Source organism: Notothenia rossii, assembly GCF_949606895.1.
Source record: "Notothenia rossii genome assembly, chromosome: 2".
NCBI lineage: Eukaryota > Metazoa > Chordata > Actinopteri > Perciformes > Nototheniidae > Notothenia > Notothenia rossii.
The window spans coordinates 15339535-15361273 of NC_136904.1; the positions used below are offsets into that span (position 1 = coordinate 15339535).

General features: G+C 39.3%; 1 protein-coding gene across 2 annotated transcripts in view; it reads left to right on the plus strand.

Annotated features, from left to right (window-relative positions):
* The first annotated feature begins 406 nt into the window (after positions 1–406).
* The window catches only part of spon1a (spondin 1a), a 102284-nt gene continuing 80951 nt past the window's right edge, over positions 407–21739 (plus strand). Inside the window, exons 1-6 of one of the 2 annotated variants that reach the window (XM_079663519.1) lie at positions 407–920; positions 1866–1972; positions 8887–9020; positions 15560–15633; positions 16080–16202; positions 21139–21287. In XM_079663519.1, the coding sequence (XP_079519645.1) occupies positions 686–920; positions 1866–1972; positions 8887–9020; positions 15560–15633; positions 16080–16202; positions 21139–21287 (822 nt within the window). In that variant the 5' untranslated portion in view covers positions 407–685. The remainder of the gene's footprint in view (positions 921–1865; positions 1973–8886; positions 9021–15559; positions 15634–16079; positions 16203–21138; positions 21288–21739) is intronic. The other variant, XM_079663518.1, reaches the window with a different exon arrangement.

Here is a 21739-nt window from a genome sequence, read left to right on the forward strand (position 1 = left end):
TCGCTGTGTGTGTGTCTTCTAAGGCCGAATTTACCATATACATTGGGGGACACACATCCCCCCCAATATTCAGATACGCTCAAAATGCCCCCCCCCCACCCCCCCAGTACATAGCCTAACTGCTATACATTTAAAAAAAAAAAAAAATTGCTATTCTATCACTTTTTAATTTGTTTAATTGTTGGTCCCCCCCAATGTTGACTCCATGGTTACGGCCTTGGTGTCTTCCTCTAGATTCTTGAGTGAGTGATTCAGTCCAAGTAGCCTATGTCAAACGTGTCCTCCTAGAACTCATTTGGTGGGAATGTTTGTCTTTGTTTCCGGTCTGTTGGTTCAGTGTATTCTTCACGCAGGCTGTTTGTAAATTGCTGTGGCCTTGGAGACAGCCACACAGCCTCACAGCCTCACTCCTCTCATTTCCTCGGACCCCTGCTCTCCTGCTCAGTGTGAGCGGCACACTGTGCAGTTCTCGTAAAAATAGAGTGCACAGCGCATCCCAGCCAGTCCTCCTCCTCGCTCTCTGATTCTCACATCAGGATGGATCTACCCTCCTAGCAGTGCACAAGTCTACTCAGACAGTTTGCAAGTTGGGCTCTCATTTAGGAGTGAAGCAGGCGCTGAAACTAACGTCTCTTCTCCCGCTGAAAATATTTCCTTCACCTCTGCGCATCAACTTGGCTTTAACATGATGGCAGTAAACGGGATACGATCGCGCCTTTTGCTCCTGCTCTGCTTTATCTCCACGGCAGCGGGCAATATGTTTGCATACACCGAGGAGCCCTCCGAGAGAGTGGGGAAGGGAGACGGGTATTGTAGTCGGATATTACGGGCTCAGAGCAATCGGAAGGAGGGCAACAATGAGTTTCGCCTCCGCGTTGAGGGAGACCCGGAGACCTATCATCCAGGGAGCACATACAGAGGTTGGTGTTTATCCGCCAGATTTACGCACACTGCGTTGCGACGGTGTGCTCATTGTGAGAGAAACACTAGTCCAAGGACAGTCGGCTATGCAAACTTAATATAAGTTTCCTCAGTCTACTTTTGATGCGACGTTAGTGTATGTGCTCTGTAAAGTAAACTATGTGGTCAGTAAAGAGATGATCCTGCATCCCAACAAGGATGAATTTAAACTGTAAAGGAAAAAACAAAGCTGACAGCCATGAGTAAATAGTACGACTTAAGAGCTCTTTTATTATAAAAAATTAAAAGGTTGTGGAGCTAAATCCCTCTGCGAACCCTTCAATACTTTTTCCAATTCTCTTTCATGGTTAAATTCATTTTCTAAAAGCCAGCAGTCCCTAATTTCATAGCTTTTGTTCAAGTTGGAAGTTATTGGGAGCTATTAATGGGCATGTGCCATCTGCTGTGTGAATCTCAAAGGCTCATGCTGTTTTGGTCTCGACAATATGTTGCTCTGCAGTTAGTCCATTCTTTTCTGATTTCATCATAAATAGATTCATCATCCAAAGCCAATAACTGGGTGTTTTTTTTGCAATCACCATATACTTGAAGTGAGTGGTTTTGAAGTGTAAAAGTCTTATCTCGAGATACTAATACATTGGCTAATTTAATTTCCCCCTATTGTAAATGGACATTCTTTTATGTTCTGCTGGATTGCATAAAAAACACCATCTCGATCTACGTCCTCAAAAACTAGAAACATGTTTGATCGTTGACAAAGACATTATTACAATTATATCAGAATATTTTGACATTTATTCAACTCAGTATTCGTTCTTAATTCAACACCTCTCAGACAGATGGATAATTAAACCCATGTTAGTCTTGTGCTAGCAGAGGGATTGTTTTCTCATTATTCTTTCCATCGACTAATGCTGCTGTCACTCTTGTTTGATTCCATCCAGTGACTGTGATGGCATCCAGCCCCTCTTACTTTAGAGGCTTCACCCTTATTGCCCTAAGAGAGGGTACAGAGGGAGACAATGACTCGGACTACATTGGAAATTTCCAGGTAAGATTGCAACTCACATGACCAATGGTAAAATCTGAAAAGAACTCCAATTTTTATTTTACTCTATTATTAGTGCAGGAACATTGGATACATTGACCTATCCTAGTCTGCCTGACCTGTATTTAAAGCAAGGTACTTAAAGGTTAATCCTTCATACCATCATTCCTTTTGATTCCAGCACAAGCACTGTGCATGGCGTATGAAAAGAGAGAAAAAAAAAATAGACTGATCTTACTGTAGATTGGGGGATGGGGGTCTTGACAGATTTTCTTCGCACAGCCCTCCTGTCTTCACAGTAAAAGTGTGATTATTCTCACCTCTCTAATAGGCACTGTATATCATATGAAAAGATCATGCTCTCCGCTCAGTTCCAGGTAGCTTTGCTCTTCAGGTTATACACTTGGTTGGTACATTGGGAGGAGTGTGCCCACAAGCAGGCATACGGTTCATACATGTAGGAAGTATACAATTTATGTAGTCAAGAGGCTAATAACAATTTTACACTGACAGGCCAAGCTGGAGTATTGTAAGCAGGGAAAAAATTAAGTGAGGGCAAGAGTGCGAAAAAGAGAGAGAGAAGGCAAGATAGCTGGTGCTGCACGTGTGAAGCGGACAAATATGTGAGGCCTTTGTAATTATAATGCAATGTGAGGAGTTGAGTGTTAGAGAGAAGGACATCATTGATTGATGGGGTTAAGTAAGGATAATCATGTAATACAAATATAAACTCAAGACATTATTTTATTTCTAGATGGTACAATGTCTTATGGGTATTATTATTCTATACATATAGCATCATGTACTGTAATGGTCATCTATGCTATATATATGCATTCAAAGTGTATTACTACAGTATGAGTATCATAGTCATAACATCACATTCATAACTTTGGAATTTGTTCCACTTTTTTGTTCTTCCTGCCAGTATTTATTTAACCAGATCTAAGCTGCTGTTTAAGAATCTCAAAGATCTTAGACTTCTCAAGATGATATCCTGTTTTCAAAGAACTGAGGAACTGGTTTTAGCTTGAGTTTAGTTTAGAACAGTAAAACCAGTAGACCATGGTGATACCACTGTGTAGTTACAAAATAATAATTAAGCCAAACATAAAGTTTAAAGCCCAATTACAAGTCCTGCCAAAAACTTGAGATCATATTTCTTCTAATGGCAGACCTTTTAAAGAGCCATTTTTAAAAGTTTTTTTTTTGTTGCCTACCACATAAAACCCTATTATTTTATTAAACATGTACAATTCACTGCAGTTGCTCAAAGCATCCCTCAGGCTTCTCTGATCCCTGCTGCTGTTGCACTCTCTGTGAACTTAAGCCCTGACTATGGTCACATTACATTACACTTCATTAACTGAAGTGCAATAAAGCATAAAGATACAAACTAAGGACAACAAGAAAAATGTGCAGATATACAGTATATACACTTCAAATAAGCCAAACCATTGTATGTGCTGTTGCATTAGTTAAAAATGGGCTAAAGTGAAACAAGGGAAACAGGTGGGAATTCGGTTTGCGACGGAAGATAAGCAGACTTTTTGCTGTCCTGATATCAATGGGTAGATCATTTAAAAAAAATTGAGCCAGGATAGCAAACAGGCGTGTCTCTGTTGAGTGGTACCTGGGTCCAAATTGCAGTGAGTGAGTAGCAAGCCGATTGGCTGATGCAGAGCGAAGTGCACTGGCTACAGTGTAAGGTTTAACTATGTCCTGGATGTAGGAAGGACCCCTTCACAGCTTACTAGGCCAGAGTCAGCGTCTTGAAGTGGATTCTTGCCGCCACTGGCAGCCAGTGAAGGGAGTGGAGAAGCCTGTTAGTGTTGACATAAAACAGGAATATTTTGTTGTTGTTGTCCTGCCATCACCCAGCGCCAATACCGGCAATTTCTTTTCCTCTTTTATTTGTCCTTGCAATTGATTTCATGCTGTTGTTATTTAGTGCCAGCCTTGAGCGTGCTCCTTAGCCCTTTGGCGGAGTGTGGCGCGTGTGACAGGGTGATAAACCTCAGCAGTAAAAGACGAGAAGCACTATATCATTTAGTCACGTTCAGTAACTTTGCGTTCCACACGTACATGAGACAGACTGAGGATGTGTTCCAATACAAATACTATTTAGTATGTATGCTGTTGCATTTTGCACTACGCTTTCCAGCATGTTTTTCTGGCTGCTCTAACATTTTTGCTCTGTGGAGTTATAAGCTAGAGGATTAAAGTTCAAGGTTCAATGTTTTGAGAAATTACTATTTCCCAATAACCCTGGATGGGAACATTAAGTATTTTGTCAGGACGGCTTCAGTACATACTAAAAGTAAATAGAAAAATGATGCTATTTGGAAAGCAGCATGAGTGTGCAAAGAGAATAATAGATAGATGTGTGACCATCATACAGTCTATGGTGAACATAGTCTTTAGATGTTAGCATCAAAAGTAAACAGAATATACATGTCATTACTGGCGCCCGCCTTTGATTAGACATCTGCTAGGTTTTCAGAAGCTGACGGTCTCTTTCACGGCTGCATCAGATGATCTCCTGTTTTGTTACAAGCACCATGTGACAGCGCAGTAAAAATAAACTGCTGTCCAAATAGATATCCCTGTTAGTCTTTTATGTTCTTTGTATTTTATGAAAAAGTACACACACACACAGAGGCACACACAGTAATCTGAAAGAGCCCTGGGTGGGCCGGCCTCCAGGCATTGAGAGAAAATAAAGAAAAAAAGAAGCTGCAACAGAAAACGTCAGGGTTTATTTAACATACAGCTCATTTGAAATCTGTTGGTGTGCCCCATCTCAGCCGTCTCAGGACAGCTCCCGACTTGATGAAAAGCACTTTTATTGAGCTTTCTGGGAAGGTCAGTTGCCACTGTGTGTGTGTGTGTATGTGTTTGTTGGCAAGAGCGTAACCAGAGGGCAATGCTGGCACGGTCTGATGAGACATTACATCTCAGCAGGGTAAGATTATAGAACAAGAAAAGGCTAATGTGGCTATGTGAGGGGGGAAATTGGTGCCACTCTGGGTGCAACATATGACATAACCGTAGACAAACACAGAACTGAGGTTATTAGTGCACCACCTTTACATAATTTTTCCACAAGGATAATCTGATATGAGGGCAACAGAGATGTTTTTCTTGTGTCCTCTTTGCTAACTGTTCCGTTTAATTTACTCAAAGCTATTTCCCATTTATCTTATTGTTATTATTAGGGTCGGACCAGCAGCTAATGTCGAGCCAATCGCTTATGCTCATGCACAAATTCATGCAATACCCAGAGACAAAACATTTTTGCACATATTTTCCTCATTTCCCTACACTCACTATCCTTCTATTGATACCAGATTTGGACAGAAATGGGTCTTAGGTATGTTTAGATCTTTTGAGTTCTTTTTTCACTTTTGCAGATGGTGTTTTATACATTCCCTTGAGACTTCTCTGGTTTTAACATGTGTTGAAGTCCAGTCAGACCACCCCAGGATGCCTGTTAGAAACCATGGGAACATGGAGGGGGGGTTGTATAATGCTTCAGACCAAGCGAGGCTGCATACGCATGCACTGCACGCGTACACACACAGACACAGACACACACAGCCCCAAGCTCCCCTCCTCACTCTGTCTCTTCCTCTCTTACTCTCTCTCTCTCTCACACACACACACACACACACACACACACACACACACACACACACACACACACACACACACACACACACACACACACACACACACACACACACACACACACACACACACACACACACACACACACACACACACACACACACACACACACACAATGCACTTTAGGAATGAACTCATTCATAACATGGCATGACAAAGGAAATTCTCTGCTGACAGCTTTATGGAGTGAGAAAGTCTGCGTCTTTGCTGCCCTGATGTCACTTCCTATCAAACTGATCCTTGGTCTCTGGGCAATGAACATTAGCTCGCTGGCTACGCTCCCCCATGATACCCGCTCTACTAATTTCCTGTCCAGTTAAAATCAATGAGATGCTCAGTATCTCAGATGTGCACCTGAGTAGAGAGGGCAGCATGTATTTGGACCCTTCAGTTTGACCCTAAATAGACTAGGGACTATTTTGAATGTTGCTCACAGGGATAGGGTCATGATTGGGCGTCCAGACGTTGACTTCCTGATCAATTTGAGTATTCATTCAATTAAATGTACTATAATTCACAAGGAAAGTCGATTCAGTGTCAAGACCTGCGGCCATAGAATCATATGATATGAAAAGTGGAAGTAGTCTCATCCATTCACTCGACTGGATTCATTACTCTGCTGTTTGGTCTCAAATGCCTTAACCATTTTATTTTATACTAGAAGGTCTGAAGGAGCTTGTGTCCTTGTCTCCAACACGCTGAAATTGACAGATTATTACCAAGACAGGAAAAAGAAAAATTAAAATCTCCTATCTCTCCGTTTCTGATACAAAGGTTCCAAACTTTTTTTTGGCTTGTGACTCCTTAACATCTACTTATATTTACAGATTAGAAACAACAATTTAGAAATTATTGATCTAATATATCATATTCCAATCACTTGTATATAGACTCTTATTGCACTATTTCACTATTTTACTATTTTTCTTTTTGTATTTACTTGTGCTATTTTTTCATTTTTTCATTTTTTATTGTGTTACACTGTTGGAAGAGCCTGGGACCTAAGATTTTCATCGTCATAACTACACTGTAGCTATGTACGTATGACTAATATAAGCCTTGAACCGAGATGGATATGATTGTGAGTTTAACAGCTTTTTCAATTTTAACAGACTGAAAAAGCATCCATTATGTCACAGTGATGATTGAATATTAATAAACATATTTAATCTGGCAGAAGGTTTTTTGCTTCTCTTCTTTTCTGTTAATCCTATCTCAGTTTAATTTTGTGACCAATTGGTGGACAATTAACTTCAGGATGCTCTAACACAGGGATGGGCAAATGGAGGCCCTCAGATTAATCTATAAACAACGTAACTAACTAACCCTAACCCTTTTTCTTTTTTTTAACTTGTAGTCCTGATACTGTCCACTAGACTCCTAGTTACGTCGTGAGCTGCGTATACGATTTCCAATACCGCAAAAATAATCTGTGACGCGTTTGTGTGTATAGAGAGGCGAAGTCCCGCCCTTCTACTTCCGCCCCATGGGACCTTATTTCGGAAAAGTTATGTATTGAAGTCAATGGGGAGAGAAAGATTATATTTTGATCCCGTTTGAATTGTGCCACGAATTACATATGATGTTTGTCAATCTTAAAAAATCATTTCCATGTTAAAAAGTCACAGTTTGTCGTAAAACTGTTGAAATATAAGACTGTGAAAAATACGCAACTAGAAAAACTACAAATCCCAGAGTAAGTAATGTCATTAACGTTACACATTAAACTCGTGTTACTCACCGAAACCATGTAAAGCCGGTCACGCATGCTTGCTCTTACGGAACCGACTAACTCCCCTTGTGGGTATGCACAGCTCTCAACATGCCCAGACTTTTAGTGATTTTCACCTCTTTTAATACTTTTCGCCTTATTCTGAAAAAAAGAGGTGAAATGTGCCAACGTGACGGCCATCTTGGTGTTGGTGACGTGTGTGAGACCAGAGATGTAGTTCATTGAGCGTTTCACACAACAAAATGTGTTACTTCACAGTTTTACGACACATTTGAATTTTTTTTACTTATTATCTTTTAAATTGACAAACATCATATGTGTAATTCGTGGCACAATTCAAACGGGATCGAAAGATAATCTTTCTCTCGCCATTGACTTCAATACATAATTTTTCTGAAATAAGGTCCCACGGAGGTCCACCAGAAGGGGAGGGACTTCGTCTCTCTATTGTGTTTGTTTCCCGGGGAAACACTCACAAGAAACACCGGCTGTTGTTATGCCTGCTGTGACGTTAAGTTACCGCTTGTAATTATGCCTTTACAAGCTTAAAAGATGTATTTATCATCTGAATTTGGCGAAACCAGTTTAATATTCTAAATACCAAGTCTTTGTTAATTTGAAATCAGATGAAAACAAATTGTCACAGACCCTGCCGTGTTATCTATGATTACTATACGCTTTTCATTCATAATTTCAGCGGGAGGGAGGGGGAGCGGCGCTGAGGAACAGCAGAGTGCGGGTTGACAGTTGTCTGTGTTGACATTCCCCTTATTGTGGAATGCAGAGACTGGCTACAAGTGTTTTAGGTTCAAGTTAGACAGCTAATGTCTGGGTTAGTGTTCATGACTTCATGTTTATGTCATCTTAATGGTTAATCTCAATGCACACACATTTTCCGTCCTTTCCAACAGTTTAACATAGTTTTATTCCACTGTTAAATAACCATGTTCAAAACATGCCACTTGTAAAAATTAAATAACATTTCTATGAACTGATATTAGTTTAGTGAGCTTATTAGAGGATGTTCCCTGAAAGATTGTAAAATGTCAATGAAGATGTCAGACTTAGTATATTTGTTAATAATTACATACATTACATGGAATTTGTGTGGGTGTGTGTTCCAACTGAATCTGCGGCCCCCTGGTGGCCAGTACATCAATTATGTGGCCCCCACCACCATCAAAGTTGCCCATCCCTGCTCTAACAACCCCAACTTGCGTTTGAAACAGCACTGAGGATTATATTCATTTCAACACAATAGCTTTGTACAACAGCTGTCATGGTATGCATTTTGAGATCATTTTGCGTTAAATCTATCAATGTGTCCTGAAGATGTAAAATGAACGTGATTTCAAGCTGCTAATTTTGTTTCTGTTTTAGGAAATGTATGTAAAATGGTCCAACTCCATCACATGCTGATGTACAAAGTGCTTTTGGAGTCTTGTCTGATGACATTTTTTTAATCACTAATATCTTTGTGTTTGTGCATTTACAGATAATTGATGAGGAGGAAACTCAGTTCATGACCAACTGCCCCCCTGCTGTGACAGAGAGCACCCCTCGCAGACGCACCAGCATCCAGGTGTTCTGGACTGCGCCCCCCAGTGGCTCTGGCTGTCTCTCCATTAAGTATGTAAACCACAACTGATGATGTGCAGAAATCCTCTGTTCGCACACTAAGTTGTTCACTACACAGTCCTGCTGGAAGACCTCACTTTCAGTTTAACAGGTCCCCAGACACGCTGAACTGTTATTCATTATGCTTTGAGAGGTCCGGTAAAGTGGAGAGTGGGGCTGCACCTTTCTATCGACATTTATTTTGTTGATGTCATGTATTTCCCCCTGCATTACTGCTTACAGATTAAGGGAGAAAATCGAACTTTTAGTCTAGAAGAGGGCAGTTTTGATAATTATATTAATAATAATTCATTGGTACTAGCCCACTGCGCCACATCCGCTCCCAATATGATATGATACGTTGAACTCTTGCTGAACATTTTCAAGGCATACTTTTTGATACATGTGTTTTGTTTCCACTTTGAAGGAAGCCAAAACATTTTGTGTTCTTCAATTTTCGATTATAGGAATATATTATATGGTAGCATGTTTATATCAACAAGCGTAGACTAAATAACAATCTCCCTCCAAATCAAACGGCTCGACGGCGCAACAAGCTACATCTCCCAAAATGATCATCCTGATTTATTGCAAGACTTTTTCATTGGACTTCAATGATTTTAGCTAAAGGTTTACTTATTAAACTGGGTGGGAGTGTATATTGATAGTGAGAGTTACTTTTCATTTTCAACATTTTCAACTAAATGTTTCTACATTGGTTATCTGCTTATATTCAAACATGTCCTACATAGTTACATTTCAGTTTTAATGATTTAATCTAAAGTATAAGTGCTCTCTGGGATTGCGAGCTGCGCTACCATCATAAATCAAATTCCACATGTAGAGTAAATCAGTTTCATTACATCCCTTCCCCTAAGCTAATCAGAGTTAAATACAGAATGTCTTTCCATTCCCACTTGGCTTCATAAACTATTCATTACCTTTATTAGTCATACGGATGATTGACATGGATCAACCCTGCTGCTTTGTGTTCTCTGGGCTTGCTTGGATACAGAAGAGTAATCATGTTCAGCTGAAGACCGATCATGGTAGAAATCCATTCATTAATCCAGTGCTGTGGGGAAATAATGACAGTACACGAGGTGGAGAGGCACTAAGGGACTGTGAGTCACAAGGCCTTTTGATCAATGCATTATTTATCTGCTGTTCCTCGAACAAAGGGAAGATTAAAAGGTTGAATTTCTTATTTAATAATGCATGTTATAATGTGACAGAAACACATGTTTTTCTATTTGTGACCTTATCTTTCAGGAATATATCTTCATGACTTGCCTTCTCAATAACTTCTGAGATCTCACATAAACTCTCTCACTGTAAAATCCCTTCTTTCTTCTCCTTGCTCTCGCCTCTTCTTCTCTTTTATCCGTCTCCTCGTTTTCATCTCCACCGTGGTGTTGTCTTTGTCTTATCACAGCACATCATGTCGTACGATACTTCTGCTGTCCTCATAGAGTCGAGTGGGATGGTGGCAGAATTGTACTGAATTAAGCATAAGGATAGAGCGGCAAAGTTGAAAGTGCGAGTGAGCGTACAGCCTCGAAAGAGATGCATGAAAGTGTTGAAATGGTGATGTAGTAATACTAGGGCACAGACAATAGGGGAGGGAGAATGTGAGAGTTCAAAAGAGAAGCCTCTGAAAATCAGGATCACAGGGTGGGAGTGGGTATTTTCCGTAGATTTTTCCATCACCTTCTAGCGTAAAGATGACAAGGCTTTTGTATGCCTCAGTGCCGCAACACCCAAGTCTAAATTAAGTCTACCGGTAATTAGGAGATTTAACTCCTCCATGTAACTGACAAGTGTGTTTTTTCCCTGTAAACAATAAGGAAGGAAAGACATACTGAGTACACTACGCTCTATGACTGTGTTATGGTGCAGCCTATACCCACAGGGAAACACTTATTGTGTTGTCTGCACTGAAGGAATCATACTAATGTGAAATGTTTGCTAATATTATAGATAATATCAGAGGGGACATTTTCATTAGCACTATAGGCAGGGGTAATATTTGTTTTTAAATGCATGTTGTATCCTAAAAGATATTGGTCAGTGTGCATGCATGTAAGGCGAGGCGAGGCGAGGCGAGGCGAGGCGAGGCGAGGCGAGGCGAGGCGAGGCGAGGCGAGGCAAGGCAAGGCAAGGCAAGGCAAGGCAAGGCAAGGCAAGGCAAGTTTATTTATATAGCACCGTTCAACACAAGGCAATTCAAGGTGCTTTACAAAAATGAATAGTTATTTAAAAACAACATCTGGCCATGCAATTAGAAGTGTGTGTGTGGCATGTGTGTGTGGCATGTGTGTGTGGCATGTGTGTGTGGCATGTGTGTGTGGCATGTGTGTTTCTGTGAAAACGCTTCTGTGACTCAAATGTTGTCCCAAGACTCCCGAGTGGTTTGCTGGAGTATAATTGACGGGCAGTTGCTGTCCTTTAGATGGAAAGACTGAGCTTTGTGGTCTGGTTTTTTCTAAGATTGGTCCGTGATGATAGGGTCAGGCAAGGATGCTCTTTTTAACTCCTGAACTCAGAGCTCTGACTTTGAAAAGCTTACCATCTAATCCAGTTATTTTAAGCTTTCTTATATGCTAAAAATAAATCAGGCCAGGGTTTTTTTTCATAACGGTCTCCGCCACTCTTGTTTTAACAAAATATATATATTTGATATCGCTCAATGTTCTCCTGAGTGTTTTTGTGGAACTTACCCCTGCACTAACAACATCATGCTAAGGGAAACTGAGAGAGATGTATGTGACAGAGAATAGTAGTGTGTGTAAGTAAGGCTAATGTGTATGAGTGAGTTTACAGAATCTGGAAATCAAAGCCTAAATCTACTCAGTGGCATTGCTGATAATACGTCAAAAGGCTACATGGAGTTGCATGTAACTTAAAATACTGTGTTTAAGGCTCTTATAAATCAAGGTTCTGCGAACTGGAAACCACAAAATTAAACTGGCTGTGCAACCCAACTCTAGTAAGAGGCACAACAGACAAAACTAATCAACCTGAAGAAATCATTAAATGATTGATTTTTAGTGGTTTCCTAATCATTATCTGTTTGTAGAAGGGCTTTTCTACTGCTGATTGGAAATTGTAGATAAGTGAGTGCTAAATGCTTTTATTTTATTGGGTCCTTGTAAATGTCCCAATCTCACTTCCACTAATTGTTGTTCACAGTGTTCTCATAAACTATCAGATCTCCCTCACAGCAAGTTTTAGAAAAGAGGGATTTTGTCTATCTTTTCAGCCAATTGTTTTCTTAATCAAATGTTTAGCTTTATGTCCAATTGGAATGAAAATAACTGGCTTCCATTTTTCTCATTAGGGGGACTTTGTGATGAAATCAAACATGACCTGCAGTTAAGGGAGTAGAACTCTAGTCAGGAGGTATTATTATTGTCACTCCTTATGGTTGGAGGCAGAGTAAATAACATCTAAATGTAATCTATATATAACAGTTGCCATTGAAGTTGCCCACTATCTTTTATCTTTCCATTTGTGGATAGGAAGCAATTTATTTGTCATCCGCCTCTGGCGTGCAATATGGAGGGTAGTGCGATGTGTTCTGATGGGCTGTCTGAGTGAGACAGTGTATCAGTGATCATAATGTCAAAACCACATGCAGTTGTCAAATTCTGTTAATCTCATCAGCACAGCGATAGGACAGATCAAGGAGGATTTAGAGAGGCCACTATAGTCACGCAGACCCACAGAAATGAAATGTGAATTTGCTTTGTGCAGTACATTTGTGTAGTATCTCTAAATAGTTCCTTTTTGAAAGTTATGCTTGTAGCAGCAGATACTTAAGATAGTAATCTTAATCTCTGGCTGTAGATCTTCACATAGAACAAAAATAATAATTAATTAATCTTATTTTACAGATATTCAAGCAGTTGGATACATAACCATAGAAAGGCAAACTCTATCTTGCCCTTTTCCTTTTTCTTCTTTCTCACTCTCCTTCCTTTCAGCCTTTACTCTAAGTCTCTTTTTTTAAGCTCTCAAGAATGCATATTCACTCCCTCCCTCCCTCCCACACACACATTCAAATCAGTGCACTTTTAGGGTGATTGGGATCGGTGGTGGTGTGGATCCGGCAAAGTGAGATAGAATTTAAATTGGATGTTAAATAAGCATTACTCTGCCTCACTGCTTGCCCACTTTCCCGGACCGGCCAGACAATCAAGCAGAGTGTGCTCCTCTCTCTCAGGGAGATATGTGAAATTGGGGTGAGATTGAATTAAAGTGTGAACAATTAGAGATGTGCTGCTGGTGTCGCTTACCTTCAATCATTTCACCCACGTTATGAAAGTCCGTTTTGGCTATAAATCATGCTTGATCTTTCACACACCATCGTGATCTCTGAGATGCACCCTTATACTCATAGTATGCATGAGAGAAAGAATGATTTTTGTATGGGAATGAATTATGGGGTGTTGAAGATTGAAAATACTGAGAGAAATGATATGATAGTGTATGTACGAGAATAAAAGTGTGTGTGGAAGAGATTAATGTGTATAAGACCAAGTGACTGAAGTGTCGATGTACTGTAAAGTATGTGAAAGAATAAATGATATTTGTTTCTGTGATTTTCTTTGATTTTCTGTGATTTTCTGTGATTTTCTGTGATTTTCTGTGATTTTCTGTGATTTTCTGTGATTTTCTGCGATACGCAAAAATGTTGCATGAGTTGGAGAATAGTAGCATGTTGAAGGGATTAACAAAAAGGGTTATTTAACTCAAGATGGTTTGAGGAGGAATACTTATCCTTACATTTTCTTTGGGGGGTTAAAAAGAACAGAGTTTTCAGTTTCTTTTTCTTTCTCATCTTCTTGGTATAAACGCCTGCAAGAAAATGATATTTCCATATGTGTATCAATTTGATCCATCTCTCACACACAATATCTCATATATACGGCCTTCATGTATGTAGTGGTGTATGTAAGACAGTATTCTGATGAGGGTTATCAGGAGACAGTAGAGAGTATGAGACCTTATTGTGTGATTTATTACCTGAACAGCCTCTCATCCCAAGTCAGACTTGCCATCATGTTCCTGCTCTCAGTGAGCAGGATGTGACCTGACTCGAACATGTTAGTTTGAAATGGAAGACTTCCAATGATTACCTCTTTTTTCTTCAATTTTTTAGAAGAATGACCTTTTGCTCTTTGATCCTTGTTTATTTTAGTTGTTGGTAGATATCGCTCACACACAAGGCTCACACTCAAACTGTAATGTAAGCTTAAAAATGATAAAAGAATAGACAATGTGATTTTAGCATACTTGTGAGCGTAACAGTACAAGTTAGAGAGTTTCCGGATCCAAATTCATGCATTGAGGTCCATTGATATTTAAATAAATTGTATATTTTTGTACATTTGTAGTTAATAAATATATGGGTATTAATAGGTATTTTAAAAGCCAACTTGAAGAAATGTAAAGGGTCCATTAATGTGAACAGTTCATTCATATCAGTAAATGACTCTATACAATTGTTTAATACATTTTGTGAGGTTTAACAGATTTTTCTGGTGAATGAATATCAGATTTCTGTCATTATCTAGGTTTATGTGTTTTCTCCCATTGAGGATCTGGTTCTGAGATCACCTCAGCTCAATGGAGCAGCTCAGCTTAGTTTGATACCCCAGAATAAATGGTATCAAAACAGTCCAGCTGGACGGGGTCCATCTGGATCAGACTTTAACCCCCCCCAGCACCTCCATCCAGCATCTCATTGTTGGCCTTTATCCCCATGGAAACCTGCCTGCAGCCAAGGCTGGTGATTGTGAGGAAGTTAAATGCCTGAAGGCTTGTTTTCTGTTGTTGTTTTTCTCAAGTCTGTTGGCCTCTGAAAAGATTAGTTTGAGGCTGATTTGCATGTCAAGGCCCCTCTCAGACCTGTGTTCTCCACCACCGGGTAGAACAAGCCTCTCAGACAGTTCAATCTACAGCGCTCCCCTCTGCCAGGCCTCACATTTTGAGGAGCGTTAATGTCGGCCTGTCAATCAGTTCTTATCGAAGTAGCCTACTATATAGTATGCCTGTGCATTTCTGCAAATGTTTCTTACAAAGTGCCGCAGGGTCTCTTAAATGCAGACATTTCTACTTTAGTTGATGTCTTACTTTCTTTAGCCTTTCAGCGTCTCATTTTGATTTACTTGCATCTTAATGCTGATGCATACTTTTTGTGGTCTTTGTATGAGACATTGAATGCCTGGGTCTGAAAGACAGCTTGATTTAGCAATTTCCCCGTGGGCTTTGATACCTGCTTTTAGAAGTGAGGAAAATGATTATGAATAACTCTGCACCCGTTCCACCTGCTACACTTCACTGTTCACATCTTAAAAGCCAAGCATTTCCACATTCGCTGCTGCCAGTTGTCTGGTCTTTATTTTTAAAACCTCACAGTGCCTCGAACATTTTCATTATCTTTTCCTGTAGTCACTCATAGTTTTGCCCGTTATGCTTGCTTTTGAACTGGCCATGGCAAAAATCACTTCTCATTGCCTTTTATCTATGTTGTTCTCTCTGTGCAGGGCGAGCATTGTGCAGAAGAGGATAATCTATTTCCAGGATGAAGGCTCTCTCACGAAGCGAATGTGTGAGAAAGGTAGGCTTCTTTTATTGACATGGAATAAATAATTTACCATCAATTTATTTTTACTTCAACCTCCCTGCTGTTACCCATTTCCCTTCCCACTTACTGTACAGTCTCTTTTTGTCTTTTTCTTACTCTATTGTCCATTTTGATGCAGGAGCAGTCCTCTCTGTCGTTATGCTCCGGCATGTGAATGATTGTAAATGAGTGTGACCCCCTGACTGTGCATGACATTGGATGTCACACTGTGCAACAGATCAAAAGAACCATGCTGCACATCCTCCCTATTTCTCATGCCGTCTCTTTTCCTCCTTTCGGGTCCCCTCTTTCTTAAACCACCCATCTCCTATATGATGGGCACAACTCCCATCTGCTTTATACTAATGAGCAATTTCTCTATCTCACACTCTTCTGTATTTCTCTCTGGCTCTTTTACTTTTCCCATCATTACTGTACAGAATCCCTGTATGGAGACGTTACAGAGAAACCTCTGCTCAACTGTTGTGCCTGTGGAACAGCAAAGTACAGAGTCACCTTCTTCGGGAACTGGTCAGAAAAGAGTCATCCAAAAGACTACCCACGTAAGCACAAACTCCAACGCTTTTTGTCATCTGACCTCAGCTCCATCACACATTCACATTCTGCTCAAATCCTATTTTATTTTTTTACTGCTAAATACTTTCACTCGCAATGAATTGATCATGGTAATAGATTTTTCTAAGTTATAGTTTATTCCATAGATTGGCCTGTGACAGACCCCCATTGCTCTCTAAAAAGCAACAACGTTCCACTTGTTTAAATCCCTTTATTATGATGAACATAGGTCTTGCAGTTCATTCTCAGCTGATTACACAAATGTTGTTCTACTGCTATAACTACTGACTAGCCCACCACATCTGCAGCTAATATAAGACCTTGAAAAAATGCACTATTTATTTCTCTTTGCTAACTTTTGTTAAAAAAAAACATATTGCACAGCCTTGAAGAAATGGTTTGTCCTTTTTAAAAGTGAAAGTACACCCATTTTCTAAAGATCTTTGATATGAAAGGTGAGGATTGGGGTCAGTGCCACAGACTGTTAAGGAAAGTTTAGAGACATGGACTAAAACGTAGGGAGTTTTAATAGGATTTGCTGACAGTTACAATATTGGTAGCCTTATCATTTAATCTTATACATACACTGTACCCCAGAAAGGAATCAGGATATGTGTCCGACACATTGGCTAGTTCAGCCTCGGTACGTGGCTCTCAAAAGTGATGTGTGTGGTTTGTTACAGTATGCTGCTGTGGTTGGGTGCGTGTATATAACCTTGAACCACACTATCAGGATGTGAATGATCTTAAGGATTACACTGGCTCTCTTAGTCAGGCGCTCGCCGGTCAGATCAATATACTGATTAGAGTGGAATAAGATAAACTCTGAGATCGAAAGGAGCCTTAATTTACTGTCTTAAGGAGGGAGTAGTTGGTGTGTGACTCACACTCACACACAGACACACAAACACACACCTCACAGATAGATCAACCTTAAAGAGGATAGGGCAAGCTGCACAGTGTCGGTCTCCTCTCTCCTCTCCACTCTTAGGATGTTACAGTTTGATTTCTCCTTGCACAAAGTCATATCCTAGATAACCAGTTTTTATAACTCACTTTATAAGATTAGCACAGAACAATATTATTCACTGGCTTCAAAACAGTAAAGAATTGATAATCTGTTATCATTTGTGTTTTTCAAACAAAATATTTTCTTACTTTTCCCTTCTGGTCCAAGTGTTATTAAAGCATTTTTTTGCTACCTGAATTTTTGTTGTCACCCTTCTATTTTTAACATTGGTATGTCCTTAAAGTACAGGATCATTGTGGTGACACAGATTCCAGACCAAAAACTCCCTATAAAACAGGCCAACTAGACTTTTTCTTTTTTTACTGCCAACATGATAACCTTGACAGTTTGTTATGTTCTTTCTCCCTTTTGTCCCCATTTTAAGTCATGCAACAATGCATGGCAATTCAACCCATGCGCCAGCAGCTGCTCGGAAACTGGGAACACATTTGTTTTAAGGGAGTTGTAGGAGATAGAGAAATAGAAAGAGAGAGAGAGAGAGTTTACAATTCATTTATGGACCAAATAAAGAAGAACCCTATCATAGACCATTTTCTCTTACACAAGGGAAGCAATGTATTGAAGTTCAGAATGGAAACATTTATATCAAAACAACAGCTGCCTTCCATCTCCTGTAAACTTAGTCAACCCAACACCTTCCTCCCCTTGAAGAAATATATATTGGTTTCATATGGTTTTATATGATGCACTCACAAACAAAAGTAGTAGTTGCGGACATATGGTACATCCATGTTTTGAGGCTTATGAAAAACATTTCAGCATATTCAAATTCAGAAACCAGCCACAACACTGACCACAAGCACTATTCCCAACTAAAACTGCATTAAAAGGAGGAGATAGGCTTCAAGTTGTACCCTCCTTTGAAATAAACTAACAGAGCCTCAACCTTAGGCAAAAGAACGAGATGATGGATATAAAACTGTGAACCAAAGGCATCATTTAAAAGCAATTTATGTTTTTGAAATGACTCCCTGCCTGCCAGGGCCAGACATTTATGGAAGCTTGGGTCCCAGATGGCCTTAGAATTTAATAAAGGGCTATAATGACAAACTCATATGATAGGTTAACTCATATTTTTCAATAAGCTTGACAGTCAAGACAAAAAAATCGACTTACCGCTGCTTCAATACTTGAAAATAATATAATATATAATTTGTTTTTTATCCTGGTCCTACTTTTTTACACTACAAACATCCAAAACTCTTCAACTCACTTTAACCATGTTGACACTGTCTCCTAATGCACATACTTTAAACATTAAGGTAGCAGGACTCAGGATGTATTTTGATATACTCTAATAGCCTGAAGAGAAACATCCACCACTAACCTTCGCTCAGTTCACAATTTTTCAGGTTGGAGCTCTCAAGGTGCTGGCCCTGTAAGGCAGATAAATGGAATGCACTTGGAGCACAAACGCATTTAACAAACCCTTTGGCAGCAATAACAAAAAAAGGGCATTTCATTGCTAAAAAAACCATCCAGATCAGGCCCTAAGAGATTCTATACGCATTACTAGTCCAAGTTCCTCCGGCAGGTGTTTTCCAATCATGGTCCTCATTAGTCATTAACCGGTAAACCAGTTGAGTAGAAGACTATTTAAACTTGCAGTAAAGCAACATTCTAAAAGAATTAGAAAGGACAGGTCACAGGAGCTTTATAAGGCCCTAGCAGAAATAATGCTACAATGGGAAAACATCTTCCCATTTATTCAACTTTTTTTAGAAAACTCTTCATCACATAATTATCAATAAGTGTGTACTAGACTTATTTATTAACCATGTGAAAAAATGGTATTTACAGATAATGCATTAATAATCATAGATGGTGAAAAAAGTCAGAGGTAATATTCAGTACAAAGTAGGAAGTTGGTCAAGTTTAAGGATGCCTTTTATCAAATAAATATAACTGTCCATCAAAATGTGTTGCTCACTAAGCACATCGGCCCTCATGGACCTCTAGTCCTGTGATAACTTGTACACTAATCCCTCTGGGGACACATATCATCCATCTATCTATAATTACAAACATATCTACTTAGATCTCACAAAAATACATGTTCAAGTCGTGACAAATAAATGGCTCATATAAAAGTGGTCCTACATACATTTTAGCCATGCCTGCAATGTCATGAAGAACTGTTTACGTTTCCACAATCTATTATTACAGGGATACTGCAAACACAGAGATTAGATTATCAGAATGATTCATCTTTGTTCAGACTCACACTGGAAACCAGCAGAAGGCAAAAAGGGTGACTTACACAACTGCAATGTAAGGGCTCTATTTAGGGCATACAGATTAGAGGAAGATTTATCACCTATTTGAGGGATCCTCACCTTGACCAGATAAGCAGTAACAGTGTTCAGACGCATGGAGAAGTTGGGCATGTAAAGATAATACTAATTATCTTTCAGTTTGGTTAGGACCTATCGTAAGCAAGTGAAATTTATATCTTGAAAACCGGGGATGGCAGACCCATCAGGACATAAACATTCCATGTTGATGGTGCTGTAAAACCACTATAGTGCTCTCAGGTTGATGTAGCTATGTGTCATTTCAGTCTTTGTATAAAACAACATACAAGACAGAGGGATAATATGGCTGTCGGGGTGGGGGGAGAATATAAAACAATATGTGCTGTTGAGGTAGACATATCAGACCACTGAGGCGCACAGTAAGAGTAGTATGGATACCGCAAAATGACCCATAATTATCAAGACTATGTGCAGCTGTAATCCACGCGCTGTTATGCCTTACACGAAAGACTTGAGGCTAAAGTTTGCTTCAGCCTGTGCAATAACCTCTGATGGATCATCATATATACTACCTCTGCTGAAATGTGTTTGCGTAAAGGTAAAGTGCATGTACAGAACCACTTTTCCTTTTTTCTATAATGAGCGATAGAGATAGAGGGGATTGAAGGATTATGAGGGAGCATAACATTCAGGTGCAATTAGGTGTAGGCCTGAGCATCAAGGAGTCATTTTTTAACTGAAATATCCATAAATATGATCTACCAAAAGGGTTTGGGTCTGTCAATGAACAGAATAAGGTACCAAACTGATCATCATGGGAAACTATACACCTGCTTATTCAATCTTTTTAGGTAAGATTTTACAATACGGTAAACAACAATGTAAGAAGTCAACAGGGAACGAATGAAGGACTAACTGTTAGTGAACCATTAGTCATTAAATAACTCCCTATCAAATGTTATACATTAATAATTCATGTTTTTGTATTAGGTGATAAAGAAACTGGTGATCATTAATACGTATTTCCCTCATAATTCCTAAAGGAGTATAAAGAAGTTTCTGATGAGAAAACAGGCTGTTCCAACCACTTTGACCACTTTCAAGAGGTTTCCGCGTTAACTCCAGCACACAACGAGAAGCGACTTATTCTAATTGTTTAAATATTAGTTACTGTTTATGTGTTCCCTCAAGTATTTACTAAGGAGTCCTTTATTACCACTTCATTATCTACTGATTACTAACCCTTTTGTATCCTATCATGTAAAGCCAAACATAAAATGACTAAGTAGTGCTACATTACTTCCTCAGTCTCATTACAATTAGATTCTTAACAGAAAAGTGTGGACAGGGTGTTTCTTTAATCATTAAGACCGCATAAAAGAAATATATACATGCACAAAAATGTTAATTCGAGAAAATCACAAAGAACACTTTAGTCCCAAGGCTGTTGAATTCATAATTTTACATTTAATACTATGTAGTTATTCAATACTCAAAGGAACACATAAAGGTAAGTGATCATAAGGTATTGAAGAAGTAATGACAGACTACTTAGATATTCATTTGATAGATAACTTTGTGAACGGATGGGATGTTTAATAATAACTAATATGATGTTTTAACATCTTTTTTCACCAGGTCGTGCTAATCACTGGTCAGCCCTCATTGGTGCCTCGCACTCTAAGGATTATGTGCTGTGGGAATACGGTGGCTTTTCTAGTGATGGAGTTAAACAGGTGGCTGAGCTGGGATCCCCCGTCAAAATGGAGGAGGAGATCAGACAAAAGGTAAGAATCTCCACCACTGGGAGATGACTGAATGAACATGTTGTGTATGAAGTACAATTGAAAAGACAAGAACATGGATACACAATACATAAAACATTTTTTGTAACATTGTATCTGTAAGATATACAGGCAGGGCAACTTACGAATGCATGAGCGTATTATTTATTTTCGGGGAACATTTTGCTTTATTAAACCAATGAGAAATTAGTTGAATAACATAGCAGTTACCCCAGAACATGCATGAGTGTGTGCACACTTGAGTTAGGCAGTGGATGACTTGCTTTGACATCGTTGTCCAGATTGATTAGTGCTTCAAAGCATCTAGTCTATTCTTAGCCTGCCTCTACTTCTACTGTAAACACTTAACCAATACACAGGATCTAGGGTGTAACTCTGTAGGACCTCGTTTGGATGATAAAAGAAAAGGTTAGAAGTCAATACCTCTTTTTGGT